Source organism: Corythoichthys intestinalis, chromosome 4 (genome assembly GCF_030265065.1).
Source record: "Corythoichthys intestinalis isolate RoL2023-P3 chromosome 4, ASM3026506v1, whole genome shotgun sequence".
NCBI lineage: Eukaryota > Metazoa > Chordata > Actinopteri > Syngnathiformes > Syngnathidae > Corythoichthys > Corythoichthys intestinalis.
This window is the reverse complement of record NC_080398.1, coordinates 5,638,911-5,664,487: the sequence shown is the minus strand read 5'-3', so window position 1 is coordinate 5,664,487 and position 25,577 is coordinate 5,638,911. Positions and strand designations below refer to the sequence as shown.

The following is a 25,577-nucleotide window of genomic DNA, read 5'->3' as shown; positions in this document are numbered from 1 at the left end:
GGTCTCTTCTGTACATTTTGGGTCACTTTCTGTTGATTTTGGGACATTTCCGGGTCACTTCCAATTAATTTTGGGTCATATGCTGTTGATTCTGGGGCATTGTCAGGTCACTTCCTCGGGTTAGGGTCGCTTCCCTATTAATTTTGGGTCACTTAATGTTTGGTTACCTTACTGTTGATTTTGGGGCATTCCCGGGTCACTTCCTATTGATTTTGGGACATTTCCGGGTCACCTCTGTACATTTTGGGTCACTTCCTGTTGATTTTGGGACATTTCCAGGTCACTTCCAAAGGATTTTGGGTCATATTCTGTTGATTCTGGGGCATTTTCAGGCCACGCCCTATTCATTTGGGGCAATTTACAGTTGATTTTGGGACATTTCCGTGTCACTTCTGTGCATTTTGGTTACCTTACTGTTGATTTTGGGGCATTCCCGGGTCACTTCCTATTGATTTTGGGACATTTCCGGGTCACTTCTGTACATTTTGGGTCACTTCTTGTTGATTTTTTGACATTCCTAGGTAGACATGTGCCGGTTACCGGTTTCACGGTTTACCGTGGTGTGAAAACGTCGCGGTTTCAAAACCACTAAAATTTTCCGTCATACCTTAGTACGGTATTCGCTATTTTTCATGTGCCAAAATGCAGCCGAAGTGGCTTGGTGCGGCACCGCTCACCCCTTCCCGTTTGTTGCCGTGAGTGTCACTAAACAGCCAGCAAACCCAAAAACCAACCCTCGAAACACAAGGCGTACTTTTCTTCAATTTATTGAGCTCTCAAATCGTGGTGAAATATACAAATGAATACATTTAAAACGTTATACAATTGTATTTTTCCACATGTGAGTAGGTTCAACAGGATAGCAGTAGCACCATGAAAAAGGTAGCCAAAAACAAAACATACATTTTCCTTTCAAATTCGATATACAAACTAACTAAAACTTACAAAGACGAATGTTAGCCTAGGCTAAGCTGGGAGAGCAGCTTGGTCGACGTTTTATGTCTCACAGCCGCTGAGTGAGAAACAAGCTTGAATGAAGGGGGGAGGAAAAAAAGGATCGCGTCAAAGATCGCTAATTGCGAAAGGAGGTCTCACTCCTCACTTTTTGTTTTAGATGAAACCTTGAAACCTCAACAATATTTACATTTTAACTAACTTATAAAACCAACTTATACATTTTTAACTAACTTATTAACTTATGAATTCTTTGTTCTTTTTAACACAAAGGCATGACATCATGTAGAAGAGAGTTGACACAGTGGCTGAAAATGGCGAAACTTCAGCTTCTTCCCCTCAAAAAAAGTCATACAGTATATATTTTTAATTTTATTTAAAAGTGTTCTTACTTTTTTATAGCAATTATTTTGTTCTTGCTCTATTATTGAGCAACTTGAGCTCTGGCTGTGGGTATAGTCTAGGTTCTATTTATTTTAATTTTATTTAAAATATTTGTTATTTTTTGTTAGTTTATTTATTTTCACATTAATTTATTTTCACATTATATTCATGTTCCAATTTGAAAAAAAAACCCTGTTCAATGGAAAAAAGTTTTTTTTTTTTTTTTTGTTTTGTTTTTTTTAAACCCATACATCTCAAAATTTTGGAGCTATAATTGCGTTACTGTGATACCGTGAAACCGCGGTATTTTTGCTCACGGTTATCGTACCGTCAAAATCTCATACCGGCACATGCCTATTCCTAGGTCACTTATGTACATTTTGGTCACTTACTGTTGACTTCTGGACATTTTCAGGTGACTTCTGTACATTTTGGGTCACTTCCTGTTGATTTTTTGACATTCCTAGGTCACTTCTGTGCATTTTGGATACCTTACTGTTGATTTTGGGACACTTCCGGGTCACTTCCAATTGATTTTGGGTCACATTCTGTTGATCCTGGGACATTTTCAGGTCACGCCCTATTCATTTTGGGCAATTTACAGTTGATTTTGGGACATTTTCTGGGTCTCTTCTGTAAATTTTGGCTCACTTTCTCTTTATCTTGGGGCATTTCCGGGTCACTTCCTATTCATTTTGGGCCACCTAATGTAGATTTTTGGGGCATTATCAGGTCACTTCCTATTCATTTTGGGTCACTTAATGATGGTTTTCAGAGGTTCTCGACATTAGTAGACAATGCACAGGTAAAATCATTGGGCTGGGCAATGGTTACACACTTTAATTTTAAATGCACGTCTTATTAATGAAATATCAATCTTTATTAACTGACAATGAGACAGTGAGCTACGATTTTAAATGATGTGCGAGATGTATTAATTTAGTCCACGAAAAAAACTTATTTCTGCATGGATTTTGTGTATGACTCGAGCAGGGTCACGTCTTCCCGGAGGCCTCGGTGGAACGTTTCCCGTCACGGTTGAGAAGAAATATAAATCTTTGAAGAATTTTCTTTTTTTTTTTTTCTCAGCGCAATCTCTCTTGGGCAGATTGCTTCTGTCTGGATTGGCTGATGCAAGCAGCGGCAACATGATGACCACAGTCCACTTCCTGTTTGACTCAATGTCCAATTTATTTGGACTGGGCGGGGCTGGCTGCGATTGCTACTGATTACTGTTGATTTCGGGTCACTTCCTCTTGATTTTTAGGTATTTACGGGTCAACTCCTGTTCGTTTTTGGGTCACCTCCTGTTGATTTTAGGTCATTTCCAGAACAGCCCACCATTCATTTTGGGTCAATTCCTGTTGATTTTTGGACATTCCTGGGTCACTTAGTATGTTTTATCAAGGTATGTTAATGGGTTTGGAGTTTGATAAAGGTACACAAGTCAATTTTAACAAGTTATGCACAGGAGTTTCATTACCATATACAGTGGGGCAAATAAGTATTTAGTCAACCACTAATTGTGCAAGTTCTCCCACTTGAAAATATTAGAGAGGCCTGTAATTGTCAACATGGGTAAACCTCAACCATGAGAGACAGAATGTGGGAAAAAACAGAAAATCACATTGTTTGATTTTTAAAGAATTTATTTGCAAATCATGGTGGAAAATAAGTATTTGGTCAATACCAAAAGTTCATCTAAATACTTTGTTTTGTAGCCTTTGTTGGCAATAACGGAGGCCAAACGTTTTCTGTAACTCTTCACAAGCTTTTCACACACTGTTATTATAATAATAATAATAATACATTTTATTTCTAGAGCGCTTTTCAAACACACAAAGACGCTTCACAAGAGACATGGAATCACAGTACGATAAAAAGGTATTAAAAGGATAAAAAATTAAAAGCACAATAGAAGTAAAAATATGACAGCTAGGGGTTATGGTGGGTAAGAAAGAGTGAACAGGTCTGTTTTCAGTCTAGATTTGAAAAGTGATAGAGTACATATGCTGCGGAGATCAGGGGGTAGGGAGTTCCAGAGGTGGGGGGCGCAATGACTAAAAGCTCTGGAACCAAAGGTGGAGAGGCGGACATGGGGGACGGAGAGGGGAAGAATAGTGGTAGAGCAAAGTGAGACTGTTGCTGGTATTTTGGCCCATTCCTCCATGCAGATCTCCTCTAGAGCAGTGATGTTTTGGGGCTGTCATTGGGCACCGCGGACTTTCAACTCCACAGATTTTCTATGGGGTTGTGATCTGGAGACTGGCTAGGCCACTCCAGGACCTTGAAATGCACCTTATGAAGCCACTCCTTTGTTGCCCAGGCTGTGTGTTTGGGATCATTGTCATGCTGAAAGACCCAGCCACGTCTTATCTTCAATGCCCTTGCTGATGGAAGGAGATTTTCACTCCAAATCTTTCCATACATGGCCCCATTCATTCTTTCCTTTACACAGATCAGTCGTCCTGGTCCCTTTGCAGAAAAACAGCCCCAAAGCATGATGTTTCCACCCCTATGCTTCACAGTTGGTATGGTGTTCTTCGGATGCAATTCAGTATTCTTTCTCCTCCAAACACGAGAACCTGTGTTTCTACCAAAAAGTTCTATTTTGGTTTCATCTGACCATAACACATTCTCCCAGTCCTCTTCTGGATCATCCAAATGCTCTCTAGCGAACCGCAGACGGGCCTGGACGTGTACTTTCTTCAGCAGGGGGACACGTCTGGCAGTGCAGGATTTGAGTCCCTGGCGGCGCATTGTGTTACTGATAGTAGCCTTTGTTACTGTGGTCCCAGCTCTCTGTAGGTCATTCACTAGGTCCCCCCGTGTGGATCTGGGATTTTTGCTGACCGTTCTTGTTATCATTTTGACGCTACGGGGTGAGTTCTTGCATGGAGCCCCAGATTATCAGTGGTCTTGTATGTCTTCCATTTACTAATAATTGCTCCCACAGTTGATTTCCTTACACCAAGCGTTTTACCTATTGCAGATTCAGTCTTTCCAGCCTGGTGCAGGTCTATAATTTTGTCTCTGGTGTCCTTCGGCAGCTCTTTAGTCTTGGCCATAGTGGAGTTTGGAGTGTGACTGACTGAGGTTGTGGAAAGGTGTCTTTTATATCGATACTGAGTTAAAACAGGTGCCATTAATACAGGTAACAAGTGGAGCCTCGTTAGAAGAAGTTAGACCTCTTTGACAGCCAGAACTCTTGCTTGTTCGTAGGTGACCAAATACTTAATTTCCACTCTAATTTGCAAATAAATTATTTAAAAATCAAACAATGTGATTTTCTGTTTTTTTTTTTTGTCCACATTCTGTCTCTCACGGTTGAGGTTTACCCATGTTGACAATTACAGGCCTCTATTAATATTTTCAAGTAGGAGAACTTGCACACTTGGTGGTTGACTAAATACTCATTTGCCCCATTGTACTTGTGAGGTCTAGCAAGGTATAATCAGGAATTTGATGAAGGTATACAAGTGGATTTTAATGAAGGTATGCGCAGTAGTTTCATTAACATGTAATTATGTTTTATTGAGGTATGTTAATGAGTTTTGTAAATTCAGTTTCATGAGTTCTAAAATATACTTGTGAGTTCTAGCACAATATGATTGTGAGTTTCACTAAGGTACACAAGTGAATTTTAACAAGGTATGCGCAGGAATTTTATTAACATATACTTAGATTTTAAAGAGGTACATTGATGAGTTTAGGAAAAGTCCGTTCCATGAGTTTTAATGTATACTTGTGAGTTCTAGCAAGGTAAAATCAGGAATTTGATGAAGGTACACAAGTGATTTTTAACAAGGTATGCACAGGGGTTTTATTACCATATAATTCTGTTTTATCAAGGTATGTTCATGAGTTTTGTAAAAGTCAGTTTCATGAGTCTTAAAGGTATACTTGTGAGTTCTAGCAAGGTGTGTTTAGGAATTTGATAATGGTACACAAGTGAATTTTAACAATGTGTGCGCAGGAGTTTCATTACCATGTAATTATGTTTTATTAAGGTACGTTAATGAGTTTTGTGAAAGTCAGTTTTATGACTTTTATTGTATACTTGTGAGTTCTAGCAAGGTATGATCAGGAATTTGATGAAGGTACACAAGTGAATTTTAACAAGGTATGCACAGGGGTTTTATTACCATATAATTGTTTTATCAAGGTATGTTCATGAGTTTTGTAAAAGTCAGTTTCATGAGTTTCAAGGTATACTCATGAATTCTAGCAAGGTATTATTAAAAGTTTCACTAAGGCACACAGGTGAATTTCAACACGGTATGCTCAGGAGTTTCAGTAACATCTACCTAAGTTTTATTAAGGTCCAGTGATGAGTTTGGTAAAAGTTCCATGAGTCTTAAAGGTATACTTGTGAGTTCTAGCAAGGTGTGATCAGGAATTTGATAAAGGTACACAAGTGAATTTTAACAATGTATGCGCAGGAGTTTCATTACTATATAATTATGTTTTATTAAGGTACGTTAATGAGTTTTGTAAAAGTTTTATGACTTTTATTGTATACTATTGAGTTTTAGCAAGGTACGATTGTGAGTTTCTCTAAGGTGAATGTTAACAAGGTATGCTCAGGAGTTTCATCAACATATAGATTTTATTAAGGTACATTGATGAGTTCAGTAAAAGTCACTTTCATGAGTTTTAAAGTACACTTGTGAGTTCTAGAAAGGTAGGATTATGAGTTTTACTCAGGTACACTTCAGTTTTATGAAGGCATGTTCATGAATTAGCCCAAAGTAGATTTTATGAGTTTTAAGGTCTACTTAAAAGTTACTAGCAAAGTGTTATCAGGAGTTTGATAAAGGTACATTCATGAATTTTGCCTAAGTCAGTTTTATGATTTTTAAGGTATAGTTTTGATTATATAATATGATCAGGATTTTGATAAAGGTACACTCAAATTTTATCCAGGTACTTTCATAAATTTTGGTAATCTTATCCCCGTGAATTGTTTTAAGGTACACTCATGAGTTTTATGGTAGACTTCTGATTTCTATCAAAGACTGATCAGGAGTTTCATGAATGTACACTTATTCTTATCAAGGTATGTTCATGAGTTTTGGTAAAGTATGTCGCATGATTTTTTTAAGGTACACTCATGACTTCAAACGTACACTTTTGAGTTCCATCAAGGCAGGATCTGGAGTTTCATTAAGGCACCCACCAGTTTTATCAAGGTATGTTAATGAGTTTTGCTAAAGTCATTTTCATGAGTTTTAAGGTATACTCATGAGTTCTAGCAAGGTATAATCAAGAGTTTGATAAATGTACACTCTGGTTTTATCAAGGTACTTTCATGAGTTTTGCTAGTTACCCACTTTAGATTTATTAAGGTACCTTCATGAAATGTACACCTGTGCATTTTATCAAAGCATGAATAAATGTACGCTCCAATTTTTATCAAGGTACGTTCATGTTATTGTTGTTTAAAAAATATGTCCCGTGAATTTTAGGGTTTTACTAAGATACAAGTTTGATCAAGGTATGTTGATGAGTTTCATTAATTATCTGCCACTGACTTCAATGAAAGATGAACACTCACAGTCAGTCCTCCTAGTTTTAAAAAAATTGGACATCTGTCAAAGGCAATGAATGAGTTAAGCTAAACCCATAAGAGGCATGAAGGTACAATAATGAGTTTTACTGTGAAAGCAGCAACGCGAAAGCAAAACACAAACTCCGATCTTGACGGTAGTAAAAGTTTTAATCGTCGTCATCGTGCCATGTTACCCGTCCGCCATCTTGTGTCAAACAGTTCTGCGTCAGGCATCAAACTGGCCGCCAGGAAGACAGAAGATCTGAACACATCAAACGTAACGTTTTCCTAGCATAAGAAAAATGGAGGCTACGCAGGTCAGGCTATCAGATATGTTATCGCATGCAAAACCGCAATGCCAGCTACCGTTAAGTTAACCGAAAACATCCAAAATTGAAGGTACTCGTCGTCACGTGCGCTTTCCTCCGCCTGGCATGCACGACTAAAGGCGATTGTGTCTGTAAGCGGCTTGCGAGACGGGGGCGTGTCAAGAAATGGGGGCGTGGCAGCAAAGCGCTAATGATCAAAAACAGGTCACAAGCGCCAACGATAACGCACATACGTTGTCACGCAAATGTCATTTTGACAGGGGCGTTGCTAGTTCTCGGGGGTTGTGCTAATAAATCATGATTGGCCAACTAGCTTGCTACCGCTAAATTCTTGTGCTAGCTGACCTCCGGTAGCTTCTTCTAGCTTTCACTAGCTTCCACTAACTTCTTGTACTTAAAAACCATTGTACAACGGGCTTTTTCCAGTAGCTATTGGTGGCTTCCGCTAGCCTGTGCTAGCTTCCGCTGGCCTCCGGTAGCTTCCGCTAGATGCTTCGTTGACAGGGGTGTGGTTGACGATAGGGTTACGAATGGGGGTAGCTATTGACCACGTGCCAGGATGACAGGGGCGTCACTGGTGCTTTAAAACATGATTGGCTGACTAGCTTGCTTCTGCTAGCTACAATCAAATTATTTTGCCAAAGAATCATTGGCCAACTAGCTACTTCCAGTGAATTTCGATATATTCTGCTGGCTAGTTAGCTATAGGCCACGTGCCAGGAATATGGGGGTTTCACTTGTGCTTTAAAACATTAGCTGGCTTCCGGTAGCTTCCCCTAAATTCGTGTGCTTAAAACTCATTGGCCAACTGGCTTGCTGACAGGGTTACGACAAGAATTAGCTATCAATCAAGTGTCAAGTGCACAGGGGTGCGGTTGAGGTTAAGGTGACGGAGGCGTCACTGGTGCTTATAAAATATGATTGGCTGACAAGCTTGCTTCCGCTAGCTTCCGCTAAATTCTTTTGCCTAAAAATCATTGGGCAACTAGCTTCTTACAATGGCTTTCGGTAGCTTCTGCTAGCTTCCACTAAAGGCTTCGTTGACCGTGGCGTGGTTGATGATAGCGTTATGAATAGGGTTAGCTATAAACTACGCGCCAGGGGCACGAGGGTACGGTTGAGGATAAGGTGACAGGGGCGTCACTGGTTCTGATAAAATATGACTGGCTGACTAGCTTGCTTCCGCTAGCATCCACTAAATTCTTTTGCCTAAAAATCATTGGCCAACAAGCTTCTTCCAGTGGCTTTCGATAGCTTCTGCTAGCTTCCGCTAGAGGCTTCGTTGACCGGGGGCTGGTTGATGGCAGTTAGGAATAGGGTTTACTGTAGACCACATTGCAGGGGAACAGAGGCGTCACTGGTGCTTTAAAACATGATTGGCTGACTAGCTTGCTTCCACTAGCTTCCGCTAAATTCATGTGCTTAACAATCATTGGCCAACAAGCTTGCTTGTCAGATTCCACTAGCTTCCACTAAATTCTTGAGCCAGATTCACTTATATATTAGCTTGCTAGCTTAGGTATATAGATTTTCATCCCATACCCATCCCCATCACCATCCTCCGCTTGCTCCGAGGTCGGGTTGCGGGGGCAGCATCTTTAGCAGGAAAGCCCAGACTTCCCTCTCCCCAGCCACTTCAACCAGCTCCTCCGGCAGGACCCCAAGGCATTCCCAGGCCAGCCGAGAGACCAGCGTGTCCTGGGTCGTCCCCGGGGCCTCTCGCAGGTGGGACGTGCCCAGAACACCTCGCCAGGGAGGCGTCCAGGGGGCATCCGAACCAGATGCCCAAGCCACCTTAGCTGGCTCCTCTCAACGCAGAGGAGTAGTGACTCGACCCTGAGGCCCTCCTGGATGACCCAGCTTCTCACCCTATCGCTAAGGGACAGCCCGGACACCCTGCGGAGAAAACTCATTTTGGCCATTTGTATCCAGGATCTTGTTCTTTCGGTCACGACCCCCAGCTCGTGACCATAGGTGAGGGTAGGAACGTAGATCGACTTGTAAATTGACCACCACTACGGACCGGTACAGCGTCCGCATTACTGCAGACGCTGCACCGATCAGCCTGTCGATGTCCTGCTCCCTCCTACCCTCACTTGTAAACAAGACCCCAAGATACTTGAACTCCTCCACTTGGGGCAGGATCTCATCCCCGACCCGGAGAGGGCACTCCACCCTCTTCCAACTGAGGACCATGGTCTCGGATTTGGAGGTGCTTATCTTCATCCTGACCGCTTCGCACTCGACTGCGAACCGCTCCAGTGAGAGTTGGAGGTCATGACCTGATGAAGCCAACAGCACCACATCATCTGCAAAAAGCAGCGATGTAATGCTGAGGTCACCAAACCGGACCCCCTCAACGCTTCAGCTGCGCCTTGAAATTCTGACCATAAAAATTATAAACAGAATCGGTGACAAAGGGCAGCCTTGGCAGAGTCCAACCCTCACTGGGAACGAATTCGACTTACTGCCGGCAATGCGGACCAAACTCTGACACCGGTCGTACAGGGACTGAACAGCCCTAGATTTTCATGATTTTATGAACAATGTTGCTTTATTATTCAGTTCCGAAATGTTTGGTATCTTTAGCAAGGTTAAAAACAACTGACTTAGATATTAGCATGCTAGCTTACCTATATTAATTTCGAATTTGAAAATATTAATTAAAACTGCGTGTTGTCTGGTACCTTTAGCAACTAGCTTAACTCCGCTAGCTTAGGGTGACCATATTTTGATTTCTAAAAAAGAGGACACTCAGCCCAGCCTCAGCCCGGCCTCAAGATACTTGAATTTTACTCGAAGTTCACTCAAAGATGCCTATATCGCTTTAATATATTTAAAGTGTGCCCCCTCACTCTGGATGGAAAAATGCAGTATGAAAAAAAAAAAAAAAAGACTTAAAAAAAAAAATATATATATATATATACAGTGCCTTGCAAAAGTATTCGGCCCCCTTGAATCTTGCAACCTTTCGCCACATTTCAGGCTTCAAACATAAAGATATGAAATTTAATTTTTTTGTCAAGAATCAACAACAAGTGGGACACAATCGTGAAGTGGAACAACATTTATTGGATAATTTAAACCTTTTTAACAAATAAAAAACTGAAAAGTGGGGCGTGCAATATTATTCGTCCCCCTTGCGTTAATACTTTGTAGCGCCACCTTTTGCTCCAATTACAGCTGCAAGTCGCTTGGGGTATGTTTCTATCAGTTTTGCACATCGAGAGACTGACATTCTTGCCCATTCTTCCTTGCAAAACAGCTCGAGCTCAGTGAGGTTGGATGGAGAGTGTTTGTGAACAGCAGTCTTCAGCTCTTTCCACAGATTCTCCATTGGATTCAGGTCTGGACTTTGACTTGGCCATTCTAACACCTGGATACGTTTATTTTTTGAACCATTCCATTGTAGATTTGGCTTTATGTTTTGGATCATTGTCCTGTTGGAAGATAAATCTCCGTTCCAGTCTCAGGTCTTGTGCAGATAGCAACAGGTTTTCTTCCAGAATGTTCCTGTATTAGGCTGCATCCATCTTCCCGTCAATTTTAACCATCTTCCCTGTCCCTGCTGAAGAAAAGCAGGCCCAAACCATGATGCTGCCACCACCATGTTTGACAGTGGGGATGGTGTGTTCAGTGTTATGAGCTGTGTTGCTTTTACGCCAAACATATCGTTTTGCATTGTGGCCAAAAAGTTCAATTTTGGTTTCATCTGACCAGAGCACCTTCTTCCACATGTTTGGTGTGTCTCCCAGGTGGCTTGTGGCAAACTTTAAACGAGACTTTTTATGGATATCTTTGAGGAATGGCTTTCTTCTTGCCACTCTTCCATAAAGGCCAGATTTGTGCAGTGTACGACTGATTGTTGTCCTATGGACAGATTCTCCCACCTCAGCTGTAGATCTCTGCAGTTCATCCAGAGTGATCATGGGCCTCTTGGCTGCATCTCTGCTCAGTTTTCTCCTTGTTTGAGAAGAAAGTTTGGAAGGACGGCCGGGTCTTGGTAGATTTGCAGTGGTCTGATGCTCCTTCCATTTCACTATGATGGCTTGCACAGTGCTCCTTGAGATGTTTAAAGCTTGGGAAATCTTTTTGTATCCAAATCCGGCTTTAAACTTCTCCACAACAGTATCTCGGACCTGCCTGGTGTGTTCCTTGGTTTTCATAATGCTCTCTGCACTTTAAACAGAACCCTGAGACTATCACAGAGCAGGTGCATTTATACGGAGACTTGATTACACACAGGTGGATTCTATTTATCATCATCGGTCATTTAGGACAACATTGGATCATTCAGAGGTCCTCACTGAACTTCTGGAGTGAGTTTGCTGCACTGAGAGTAAAGGGGCCGAATAATATTGCACGCCCCACTTTTCAGTTTTTTATTTGTTAAAAAAGTTTAAATTATCCAATAAATGTTGTTTCACTTCACGATTGTGTCCCACTGTTGTTGATTCTTGACAAAAAAATTAAATTTCATATCTTTATGTTTGAAGCCTGAAATGTGGCGAAAGGTTGCAAGATTCAAGGGGGCCGAATACTTTTGCAAGGCACTGTATATATATATATATATATATATATATATATATATATATATATATATATACATATATATATATATGTATATATATATATATGTATATGTATATATATATATACATATATATATATATGTATATATATATATGTATATATATATATATATATACATATATATATATATGTGTGTATATATATACATATATATATATGTATATATATATATATGTATATATATATATATATATACATATATATATATATATATGTGTGTGTGTATATATATATATATATATATATATATATATATATATATATATATATGTATATATATAATGCAGACCCATAGAAATGTAGTCCAGTCAATACACATACACACAGTAAGCTATGTGCCAACTAAACATTTTTTTAAATTACTATCACGACAATTGTCCTTGACAAATTGTTATTCCCATTCAATTGATGTTCTCATTCAATGTTCTAGATTGCACACAAACAAAAACTGAAATAAACTGACAAACTATTCAATCAGCATGTTTCCAAACGTAGCAGTTCAAAACTTCGTTTCTCATAATGCCTAGCGCGGTTTAGCTTACTGATAGCTAGCTGAGGCAAAAATCAAGCTTTGCTATAAAAGTTTACAATCATCGGCAGCGCGCCGATGCGACACCAAACGGGATTTTACAGTCAAACCTCCAACAGAAGTCAACAGTTGCCATTATATACGTATTTATCATTAAAAAAAAAAAAAATTCAGGCATTGTGGCCAAATCGTCAACCCAGTAGATGGCGTTAATACCTCATGATAAGGGTAAACTGCCAACAAAAAACAAGAAGAACTACTACTTCCCTCCATTCTCGTAGGAGCCATGTCAACTGCTGCCACCCAGCGGTCGGAGGCAGGCTTTTATTTTTTTAAGCTTGTAATCAAGTATCAAAACTCACAAAAGTCAAATAAAGCAAACTGTAGTAAACAAACTACAATATAAATTAAACAATTGCCAGATTGGGGGCCCCCTAGTGGTCAGGGGCCCTAAGCAGCTGCATAGTCTGCGTATAGGCTGGGCCGGCCCTGGTCGGAGGGATTCTCTTCAAATTGGTCCCGTGAAAAATCATAAAAACCGGAAATTTTTATCAATTTATAAAACCCGCCCGGACCACGAGGACACTATGTGAAAGTAGGACTTGTCCGGGCAAAAGAGGACGTTTGCTCACCCTACGCTAGCTTCCACTAGCCTCCGTTAGACGCTTCGTTGACACCCGCGTGGCTAAGGTTAGGGTTACGAATAGCGTTAGCTTTCGACCAATGACTCCCACGACATCTCCTCCCATCTCGCAAGCCGCCGACATACCCTTTTCCGAAAAGGCGCTAACACTTTTAAACCGCTACAAAGAGCTAGTCAGGCTAACAGGCTAGCTAACCGATCACATGCTCCCACACGACACAGGAAGTCACGCCCTCGAAACACAAACAAAGGAGGAAATTGGGGTTGCAGTTAAACATTCACAAACTCCAAGAAATTGTGCTTTTCAGGTATTTGCCGCCATCCCGGACGTTCAAGGTCCAAAGGTTCTGGAGGCGTGGTACTGGCTAGCCGCTTTGGGTTTGATGCCTCTGCTGTTGTAGTAGTCCACCACCTGGTTGGGAACCTCGGCCAGCACGCTCTTGGCCAGCGCCGCCGGCGACGCCTGAGGGCGGTGAAGCAAAACGTGACGACGGTCGATTTGGGCGGACGATGGAGTCGGCGAGTGGCTCACGTGCTTAAAGTTCCTAAAGGGCACGAACTGGACGATGTCTCTGAGGACGGGCTCCCCCCGGGGCGAGCGGAGGATCCCGTCGTCGCCGTCCAGAACTTGCATGTCCCCGAAGTCGGCGTTTCCCACGCCCACGATGATGACCGACATGGGCAGGTGCGAGGCCTGCACGATGGCCTCGCGCGTGTCCGCCATGTCCGTGATCACGCCGTCCGTCAGGATCAGAAGGATGAAGTATTGCTGCCGTCCACAAGTCATGGAAACTTAAGTATGCTTTGAAAAAAAATATAGCGATATACATGTGTATACGTTTATATATTTGTATATACGAAATCATAATAATGTTACATAAATCAAAAATAGTCAAATTGGAAAATTTATTTTTTATATTTTCTCATGTAGGTGACATTAGGCTGCTTTTCTGTTTTCATTCAAAATTTTAAAAAAAATTTAAAAAATAGAATTCATTCAAAATAGTTAAAAAAATTTTCAAATAAACATATTTTACAGAAAATATATAACTTTAAAACGACAAAGGTAAAATAAAATAAGAAAAAAAAATAATATACCATAAAAAAATATGTAGTGTACATGATACATATCCTATACTATACAAAATGCTAATATATATATATATATATACACACACAAAATATTATAGATTTTGGTTTTCAGATTTTAAACATTTTTTCTTCCCATGAAAGTGAAGGCTTCTTTTATGTTTTTATTTATAATAAAAAAATTAATAAAATTTAAAACTAAAGTGAAATATAGTTGGAAATTTTTAAAAAACACATTTAAAAGAAAAAAAATCTATCATTTTCAAATAATAAAGGTAAAAAAAATATTAATCCTGGAAAAAGATTGGAATAAATGCTATAGCTACCCCCTGAAAATTTATATTTCATTATTGATTATACTGTATTTTATTATTAATTATTTAATTTTTTAAAATAAAAGAAATTTAAATTACTTACATATTTTTTAAAATAACTTTTAAATAATAAATGAATATACTGTGCATAGAAAAGGTCTGTTTAAAAACAAGTGTGTTATCCCAAAAATATTTAAAAAAAATATATATATATACAACTTAAAAAGAGCAACATTTTAAAAATAAAAAAATTATTGAAAAAAAAAAAAGTTTCAGTGAAAAAGTACATTACCTAAAATAAATAAATAAATAAAGCGTCACTTATGTTGGATAAAATTAAATACATTAATATTTTTTTTAATGTAAATTATAAAAATAATAAAAATGGAAAAGATCAAATTTGAAACAGTTATGCTTTAGTGGATGAAGATGCTACAAAAAAAAAAAAAAAAAATTTTTTTTTTAAATCACAATTTTGAAAGATTTTTTTTTGTCATAAACTATGGCATTTACTTTGAAAAAATATGTGTTCCTGGGCAAATACGCAAGTAAGTAAACAAAAACTGAAGCGCAATGTCAATTCTGTAGGATATAATTTGGGGGAAAAAAAAGTAGACTGAATAAATTTTTGGGGGGGAATGTAAACAAAATGAAATTACCAAAAAACATATATAAATATACAAATATATGTAAATATGTATGTATATATATATATGTATATATATATTATATATTAAAAAATGTTAACTTTTTTAATGATAAATTTAAAAAAAAAGAAAAGAATAAGGAATAATATCTAAAGTACCTCAACATTTTACAAAAAAAATTTCCAAGATTTTTCCACTTCATATTACGAAAAAGATTGATCATACGTTCTGTAATTACGGGGGCCGTGAAGTGCCAAACACAATGTCAAATTTAAAAACACAACGGCAAATCACATAACAAAAAAAAAAAAAAAAATTAACCCGTTTTATCTGCTACGCAAAAAAAAAAAAAAAATCTGCGCGGATTTTTACGCAAGCACCAGAATAAAGAGCAATTTTTCGGTCGGGGATATTTCATGCTTTTATTGATTACTTTACATGTTGATTTGTATTTAATGAGAAATGAGCACTTACGTTATCCTTTTTAAAGTTCTGGCCACCATAAATAGCACAATGCTAATGCTAATGTATATGAAATATGAAAATATACCTTGATATAATACAATATAACTTCGAAGGCACAAAGAGTTAAATGAAATAGCAAACAAGTTAGCTATAAGAAGTGTTTGCTATGAGCTCCAGTAGTCATGTGATAAGATCTGTAAAATGAGCCAAACAAACTTAAGCGCCACTAGGGGTTGACAAAGCATTACAAATAAATTAGGGCTGTCAAAATTATCGCGTTAATGGGCGGTAATTATTTTTTAAAATTAATCACGTTAAAATATTTGACGCAATTAACGCACATGCCCCGCTCAGACAGATTTAAATGACAGTACAGTGAAATGCCCACTTGTTAATTGTGTTTTATGGAGTTTTGCCGCCCTCTGCTGGCGCTTGGGTGCGACTGATTTTATAGGCTTCAGCACCCATGAGCATTGTGTAAGTAATTATTGACATCAACAATGGTGGGCTACTAGTTTATTTTTTGATTGAAAATTTTACAAATTTTATGAAAACGAAAACATTAAGAAGGGTTTTAATATAAAATTTCTATAACTTGTACTAACATTTATCTTTTGAGAACTACCTTTCTATCCATGGATCGCTTTAACAGAATGTTAATAATGTTAATGCCATCTTGTTAATTTATTGTTATAATAAACAAATACAGTCCTTATGTACCGTATGTTGAATGTATCCATCTTGTCTTATCTTTCCATTCCAACAATAATTTACAGAAAAATATGGCATATTTTATAGATGGTTTGAATTGCGATTAATTGCGATGAATTAATTTTTAAGCTGTAATTAACTCGATTAAAAATTGTAATCGTTTGACAGCCCTAAAATAAATCAATCAGAGAACATGACGGCTAATTTAATGTGTTTAGTAGAAATAGTTCTCAAAATATCAATCCGATTGACATTTATTTCATATCTAGATATACCACTGTACATTGGAGGTGTTGATGTGTTAGTGTTTTACCATTGCTTCTTTGGTGTGAACCTCTTGGGAGGCGGAGTTGGCCACTTTGTGTATAATGGGAGCGATGTTGGTAGGTCCGTAGAGTTGAAGTTTGGGTAAGCACGCCTGGTAGGCCTCCACCACGCCCTGTATGCCTTGGCAAACGACACCATCAAACGGGCTCAGATGTGTCACTTCACTCGTCCCGGCCCACTTTGCGCTAGCTCGCGTCACACTGAGTGAGATGGAAACATCTCTGATGTCTGGGAACCGTCGCCGAGGGAACGCCGGCGCTTTTAATTAGCACTTTAGTACATGACCTTTAGCGGCGCGATGGCGTTAGCGGTTAGTTTAGCTGACAAATGGGATGACCTCAGATTAGAGTTGAGGCGTGAAAGTCATCAACTAAAGCTGAAAATCCTGCTTGACATTTTCGTATATGTGTAAATATACAACGAATGATCGTTTGCTGTCAGTTCAAGTGGATTGGACGTCAATCACCAGCATTCATTTTTGTTTGTTTTTTAGCAATTAGTGTCCCTCAGCTTTTTGTCTCGCCCAGGTGTTATCTATTGATGTGTAAGCTGTTCACTTATTGGTAAAAACACCAAAGGTTAGCGTTAGCTTGAGCTATGTTTTAAAAAAAATAATAATAATAATAATACATAAGAGAAGAATACATGTGGGCCAGACTTTTTTTTAATCATTCATTCATGTTTTTAATGAATACATTTAAATGATATTTAATGGATTATTTTATGTTATTCAGTATTAATGATATTCTTATTGGCCATGGCAAATGTAAACACCACCCTTCTTACAATTAAATAATTATTTTATTACTATTTTGATGTACTAATTTATTTTTTTAATTATTTTTAAATTCTTTTACTTATTGTTATTTTGAATTTATTCGTTTTATTTTCCATTAATATTTTATTCATTCATTACTAAATCATTTCAAATGAAATATTTCATTTGAAATTAAGAATTAATTATTACAATTTTTTCCTGCCAATGGAAAATTATGTTAAGATTAAGAATAAGAATAAGATTTTTTTTTTTTAATTATTATTTTTTATGACAAATTTATTATTTTTTTAAATTGTTTTAACTCAATTTAATTTGAAATTATATTTGTTTTTTTTTGCCCAGGGCAAAATATATGAATGCCACCATTGAAAAAAGTAAAAATTATTAATTTATTTTAAATGATTTGTTTAAAATATAAATACCCATGGCAACAGATGTAAACTCCACTCTAAAAAAATATTATTTTTTTATTCATTGATTTTTTTTTTGTAATCGTTTCAAATGAATTATTTTATTTAAAATAATACTTTTATTGCCCATGGCAAAATATGAAAGGCACTATTTTTTAAAAATGACGTAATTTGTTTTACTTATTTATTTTAAATTACTGTTATATTTATAATCAAATTATTTTTTAAATTATTTATTAATTTATCCTTATTACTATTTCATTCATTTATTGTTGTTATTGCTGTTTGATATTAATTACTTTATTTAATTTTTTTTTTTTTTTTTTTTTTAATTGACCATGTCAGCATATGTGAGTGCCACCCTTTAATTTTTTATATATTTATTTATTTTGCTACTATTTTATTCATTCATTTTTAAATTGTTTCGAACTAATTATTTTATTTTTAAAAATTGTTTTAAATCAATTTAATTTGATATTATATTTGTTTTTTTTGCCCAGGGCAAAATATATGACTGCCACTATTGAAAAAAGTAAAAATCATTAATTTATTTTAAATGATTTGTTTAAAATATAATTACCCATGGCAACAGATGTAAACTCCACTCTAAAAAAATATTATTTTTTTATTCATTGATTTTTTTTTTGTAATCGTTTCAAATTAATTATTTTATTTAAGATAATACTTTTATTGCCCATGGCAAAATATGAAAGGCACTATTTTTTTTAAATGACTTCATTTGTTTTACTTATTTATTTTAAATTACTGTTATTTTTATAATCAAATTATTTTTTTAATTATTTATTAATTTATTCTTACTATTTCATTCATTTATTATTGTTATTGCTGTTTGATATTTTATTTAAAATTCTATTTTTTTTTTAATTGATCATGGCAACATATGTGAATGACACCCTTGAATTTTATTTATATTTTGCTACTATTTTATTCATTCATTTTTTAAATTGTTTCAAACTAATTATTTTATTTAAGATTATATTCTAAAGCCCATGGCAATATATGTGATTTTTTTAAAAAGATATATTTATTGACTCATTTTTAAAAATTTTAATTATTATTTATTTAAAATAATATATTGTAGCAAAATATGGACCACAATTGGAAGCAAGTTTGACCCCCCCCCCCCATGTCCTTTATGAATGTAGTAAAAACACATATAAAAAGCATAATTCAGGCCAGCAATATACAGAAATTGAGTACAATGTCCTATATACATATGTAAATTCAAATAATTTTTACGTACATATTTCCCAATTCCCATTCTTCCTTGCTCAAGAGTTATAATTTGTTCTTTTTCTAAGTGAGTGAGTCGACTTCAAAGCACTTACCTGCGCACTCGGGGTTCTCCTCGTTAAAATTCACCGCAAAGTCATGGGAGACCTGCAGGGGAGTAAGAGGACGAAGAGCGTTGGATGGACAGCAAGCCTCTTTGATGTCTGCTTCAACCCCCCAAAAAATTCAATCGTCAACGTCAACTAGACTTTTTCATCTTTTATATAATAATTTTTGCCTGTGGCTCTTATTGGAAGCTTTGTTTGTATGTGTTAGCATTTAGCCGTTAGCGCTTTTAAGTAGATGTAGCCAGGCAGCCGATTTCGCTACCTGGCTTGCCGATAATATACCATTTACAGTATATTTACAGTATACAGTCCCTGACAAAAAAGTCTTGTCGCTTATCCATTTTGTAGGAACAATTGCAAATAACCTGACTTTTAAATATTCATTTGGTTTCAGAAATGGCTCATATGAAAGCTAAGACCCTCCCAAATGATGTTGAATGTACAAAAATTAGGGGTGTCGAACGATTAAGAATTTTAATCGAGTTAATTACAGCTTAAAAATGAATTAATCGTAATTAATCGCAATTCAAACCATCTATAAGATATGCCATATTTTTCTGTAAATTATTGTTGGAATGGAAAGATAAGACACAAGACGGATATATACATTCAACATACGGTACATAAGGACTGTATTTGTTTATTATAACAATAAATCAACAAAATGGTATTACCATTATTAACATTCTGTTAAAGCGATCCATGGATAGAAAGACTTGTAGTTCTTAAAAGATAAATGTTAGTACAAGTTATAGAAATTTTATATCAAAACCCTTCTTCATGTTTTCGTTTTAATAACATTTGTAAAATTTTCAATCAAAAAATAAACTACCATAGTAGCCCGCCATTGTTGATGTCAATAATTACTTACACAATGCTCATGGGTGCTGAAGCCTATATAATCAGTCGCACCCAAGCGCTAGCAGAGGGCGAAAGAACTCCAAAAAACACAAGTAACAAGTGGACATGTCACTGTTCTATCATTTATTCAAATGTTTAAAAAAATATTTTTTATATATTAGTCAAATATTTTAATGTGATTAATTTTAAAAAAATAATTACTGCCCGTTAACGCGATAATTTTAACAGCCCTAACAAAAATATATTTGTTTGACTGAAAAAAGATTTATCATTTCATGAAGACATAAAGGTCAAATTTTGGCAAGACAAAAGTTTTGTCGCCTACAGAGAGTAGTGGGAAAATTAAACAAAAAATGTACTTTAAATACAAAAATAAGTTACATAACATAAGCGGATTAAGTAGTGGTGCTGTGAGATCCAAATTTAATATTTTGTATGACTTCCATGGGCTTGAAGGACTGCGTCCATGCGGTTTGGAAAGGATTCATACAAGTCATCAGGAACACCAAAGAAAGCAGTCTTGCGTGCCTCCCAGAGTTCATCAACATTCTTGGGTTTCGTCTTCCATGCTTCCTTTTTCATCCTGTTCATGTCTGTTGACTGGGCTAACCAGACCTGGCGGATTTTGATCTTCTTTGTCTTGAGGAACTTTGAGGTAGAGATTGAAGTATGCGATGGAGCACCGTCCTGCTGCAGAATTTGTCCCAGTTTATGGTTAGGAATGTAATAGGCAGCTAAGATTTGTTGATATTTCAGACTATTTACGTTGCCTTCCACCCTGCAGATCTCTCGCACACCCCCATACTGGATGTAACCCGACCATGATTTTGCCACAACCAAACTTCACTGTTTTCTGAGTGAATCTCAGATCCATGCGGGCTCCAGTAGGTCTCCTGCAATATTTGCGGCGACTGTGGTGTAATTCAATGGAAGATTCATCTGAAAAATCCACTTCTTGCTACAAAACGGTGAAGTTTGGTGGTGGCAAAATCATGGTCTGGGGTTAGATACAGTATGGGGTTGTGTGAGAGATCTGCAGGGTGGAAGGCAACATAAATAGTCTGAAATATCAACAAATCTTAGCTGCCTCTTACATTCCTAACTATAAAAAGGGACAAATTCTGCAGCAGGATGGTGCTCCGTCACATACTTCAAGGCAAAGAAGATCAAAATCCTCCAGGACTGGCCAGCCCAGTCACCAGACATGAACAGGATGAAAGAAGAAGCATGGAAGATGAACTCTGGGAGGCATGCGAGACTACTTTCTTTGATGTTCCTGATGACTTGTACGAATCCTTGCCGAACGGCATGGATGCAATCCTTCAAGCCCATTCCTAACCATAAAAAACTAGAGATGTCCCGATCGATCGGCATCCGATCACGTCATTTTCAAAGTATCGGAATCGGCAAAAAAATATCGGCCATGCCTTTTTTGTAATATATATATTTTTTTTAATTAAATCGTTTTCTAAATGTATTTAACGTTACATACATAATATGTTACACTCAGCCAGAGTCTTTAGTTTAGGTTTAAGGTACCAATAACGGCGGAAATTAATTTTTTAAAAATGTATCACATTAAATATTTAACGCAATTAATGCATGCGCTGCACGACCCACTCACGCAATGGCGCGCTCCATCTGTAATGGCGCCGTTTTACCCATTTAGAGAGATAAAAGGCAGCGTAAAATGAGTAGAGTGAATTTTGGCAGCCTTTGGATCCTTTATTATAGGCTAAAGCCTTACAATCCCTCTCCCTACAATTAGAAATATCATGGGAAGCAATGTTGGGAAGCAAGGTAGCAATTGATCTTTTTCTTAAACTCTTATGTTATTTCCCAACGCAGAGAACATATATGAATTGGTAGCACTACGCACAGTCATTGGTCCATTTCCCATCATGCATTTGGGTTGAATGGCTGCAGTATCATTTACTGAAAGCTCAACAAATACACTAGATGGCAATATCTAGTCACAATATACAAAGTCACAAGTCTTTCTATCCGTGGATCCCTCTCACAGAAAGAATGTTAATAATGTAAATGCCATCTTGAGGATTTGTCATAATAAACAAATACAGTACATATGTACTGTATGTTGAATGTATATATTGGTCTGAGTTTTATTCATTTTTTTCTTAATGCATTGCCAAAATGTATATGACCGGGAAAAATTATTGGGAATGATTGGAATTGAATCGGGAGCAAAAAAAAAAAAACAATCGGATCGGGAAATATCGGGATCGGCAGATACTATTACTAAAAGGATCGGGTTCGGATCGGGAACAAAAAAACATGATCAAAACAACCCTAATAAAAACCATAAAAAGGGACAAATTCTGCAGCAGGATTGTTTTCCATCGCATACTTCAATCTCTACCTCAAAGTTCCCCAAGGCAAAGAAGATCAAGATCCTCCAGGACTGGCCAGCCCAGTCACCAGACATGAACATTATTGAGCATGTCTGTGGTAGAATGAAAGAGGAAGCATGGAAGACGAAACCCAAGAATGTTGATGAACTCTGGGAGGTATGCAAGACTGTTTTCTTTGATGTTGCTGATGACTTCATCAATAAATTGTTTGAATCCTCACCGAAGCCCACGGAAGTCATAAAAATATTACATTTGGATCTCACAGCACCACTACTTAATTCGCTTATGTTATGTAACATATTTTTGTCTTTGAAATATTTTTTGTTCAATTTTCGCACTACTTTCTGTAGGCGACAAAAGTTTTGTCTTGCCAAAATTTGACCTTTATGTCTTCATGAAATGATAAATCTTTTTTCAGTCAAACAAATATTTTTTTGTACATTCAACATCATTTGAGAGGGTCTTAGCTTTCATATGAGCCATTTCTAAAACCAATTGAATTATTAAAAGTCAGGTTATTAGTAGGGCTGTCAAAATTATCGCGTTAACGAGCGGTAATTAATTTTTTTAATTAATCCCGTCAAAATATTTGACGCAATTAACGCACATGCCCCGCTCAGACAGATTTAAATGACAGTACAGTAAACTGCCCACTTGTTAATTGTGTTTTATGGAGTTTTGCCGCCCTCTGCTGGCGCTTGGGTTTGACTGATTTCATAGGCTTCAGCACCCATGAGCATTGTGTAAGTAATTATAGACATCAACAATGGCGGGCTCCTGGTTTATTTTTTGATTGAAAATTATACAAATTTTGTTAAAACGAAAACATTAAGAGGGGTTTTAATATAAAATTTCTATAACTTGTACTAACATTTATCTTTTAAGAACTACCAAGTCTTTCTATCCATGGATCGCTTTAAGAGAATGCGACAAGACTGGGACTGTAGGGACTGTATATACAGTATAATATATACTTATATACGTAGCTCATGATACAATGCGATTTGCGATACAAGATTCTCGATGATGATGATCTCACGATATGGTGATACAACAATTATCAAGACTTGGGTCAGGAAATGATTGTACAAAACAACTAATTAACAGAAAAACAAGTTCTGCTGTGAATTGGAATGAGTTTATCACTTGTAAACGTCCGATCCAATTGAAGTTTGTTCATTTACATACCTTGTAGTCAGGTGGGATGCGAGCGCCAAAACCGAATGCCGGGAACATTTTGTCGCTGAAACAACAGATAAATTATGATTGGTCATCAATCTGAATGGAAAGCGTAAGCGGATTTTAAGGGGGGGGGGGGGGCTGGTGGCCAAAAATGTGTCATTGCATGTAATTGACTTTCTCATACTAGTATATATAAAAGTTGTAAAGCAATTAAAATGCAACAAAAATGAATGAAATGAACAAAAAAAATTTTTTTTTACATGGGTCAAAATTATTTTTCGAACAGATAATGTAAATACCACCTTAGACAGTCATTTGCTTTGTATATACAGTGCCCGCCATAATTATTGGCACCCCTGAAAAAGATGTGTTTTTTAGCTTCAAATATTTTTTTTTAATTCAAATAATATGGGACCTTAATGGAAAAAAAGAGAAAAATCCAACCTTCAATACAAGTGCATTCATTCAGTGGGGAAAAAAATCCCACATAAAGAAATAATTATTTGACGTCAAATAATGTGTGTCACAATTATTTGCACCCCTGGTGTTAATACTTTGTACAACCCCCTTTTGCCAACAAAACAAGGTCTGGGGACTGAGATGGCCATGGGAGGAGCTTGATTTTGTGTCTGGTAAACCATTTCTGTGTAGATTTGGCCATATGTTTAGGGTCATAGTCTTGCTGCAAGACCCAGTGACGACCCATTTTCAGCTTTCGGGCAGAGGGCAACAGATTTTGATTCAAAATGTCCTGGTATTTCAAAGCATTCATGATGCCATGCACCCTAACAAGGTTCCCAGGGCCTTTGGAAGCGAAACAGCCCCACAGCATCACTAACCCACCCCCATACTTCACAGTGGGCAAATCTTTCGTGGCACACCAGACCCACTTAGATTGTTTGTTGCCAAAAAGCTCAATCTTGGTCTCATCTGACCAAAGCACACGGTCCCAGTTGAAGCCCCAATACCGCTTGGCGCACTCCAGACGTTTGCGTTTATTATTGCGAGTGAGGAAAGGTTTTCTCCGTGCATGCCTCCCAAACAGCTTGTTGGCGTGTAGACTGTGAAGTATGGGGGTGGGTCAGGGATGCTGTGGGGCCCTGGGAACCTTGTTAGGGTGCATGGCATCATGAATGCTTTGAAATACCAGGACATTTTAAATCAAAATCTGTTTCCCTCTGCCCGAAAGCTGAAGATGGGTCGTCACTGGGTCTTTCAGCAAGACAATGACCCTAAACATATGGCCAAATCTACACAGAAAAGGTTCACCAGACACAAAATTGTGCTCCTCCCATGGCCATCTCAGTCCCCAGACCTCAACCCCATTGAAAACCTGTGGGGTGAGCTGAAGAGGAGAGGACCCAGGTCTCTGGATGATTTAGAGAGATTCTGCAAATAGGAATGGCTGAAGATCCCTCTTTCTGTCTTTTCCCATCTTGTGAAACATTATAAGAGAAGATTAGGTGCTGTTTAGTTGGCAAAAGGGGGTTGTACAAAGTATTAACACCAGGGGTGCTAATAATTATGACACATTATTTGATGTCAAATAATTGTTTCATTATAAATGCTCTTGTTTTGAAGGTTGGATTTTTCTCTTTTTTCCCATTAAGGTCCCATATTATTTGAATTTAAAAAATATATATATTAGAAACTAAAAAACACATCTTTTTCAGGGGTGCCAATAGTTATGGAGGGCACTGTAATTTGGGGGAAAACATATTAGGGGAGGGCAAAGAAAGAAAGAAAACCTTTTCAATGAAAAATGAAGTGTTCAAATGCAAATTTTTCAATCTCAAATATTTTTTCGCATTCAAAAACCTTTTCAGTGATTGAAATTTTTCTTTGATTGAAGTGATTTTTCTTTCTGAAAATAGATTTTTTGAAGAAATTTTTTGATTGAATAATAAAGACAAAACTGTTCTAGCCAAAATGTGGCCCGAACACAAATCAACATTACTTCAATCAAAAAAGAAAAAAGTTGCTTCAATTTAAAAAAAAAAAAAAAAAAAGAAACGACTTCAATCAAAAAAATGAATAAAAAATCAAAGAAATATAGCTTTCACATGCATTTTTTTGT

General features: G+C 37.0%; 1 protein-coding gene across 2 annotated transcripts in view; it reads right to left on the bottom strand.

Annotated features, from left to right (window-relative positions):
- Window positions 1-12,107: 12,107 nt before the first annotated feature.
- Window positions 12,108-25,577, bottom strand: part of cpne4a (copine IVa) — a 53,394-nt gene continuing 39,924 nt past the window's right edge. The window contains exons 12-16 of one of the 2 annotated variants that reach the window (XM_057834976.1): window positions 23,507-23,561; window positions 19,074-19,125; window positions 16,523-16,656; window positions 13,516-13,752; window positions 12,108-13,446 (exon numbers count right to left, since the gene is read on the bottom strand). In XM_057834976.1, coding sequence (XP_057690959.1) covers window positions 13,315-13,446; window positions 13,516-13,752; window positions 16,523-16,656; window positions 19,074-19,125; window positions 23,507-23,561 — 610 coding nt within the window. In that variant the 3' untranslated portion in view covers window positions 12,108-13,314. Of the gene's footprint in view, window positions 13,753-16,522; window positions 16,657-19,073; window positions 19,126-23,506; window positions 23,562-25,577 lie in introns of both variants that reach the window. The other variant, XM_057834975.1, reaches the window with a different exon arrangement.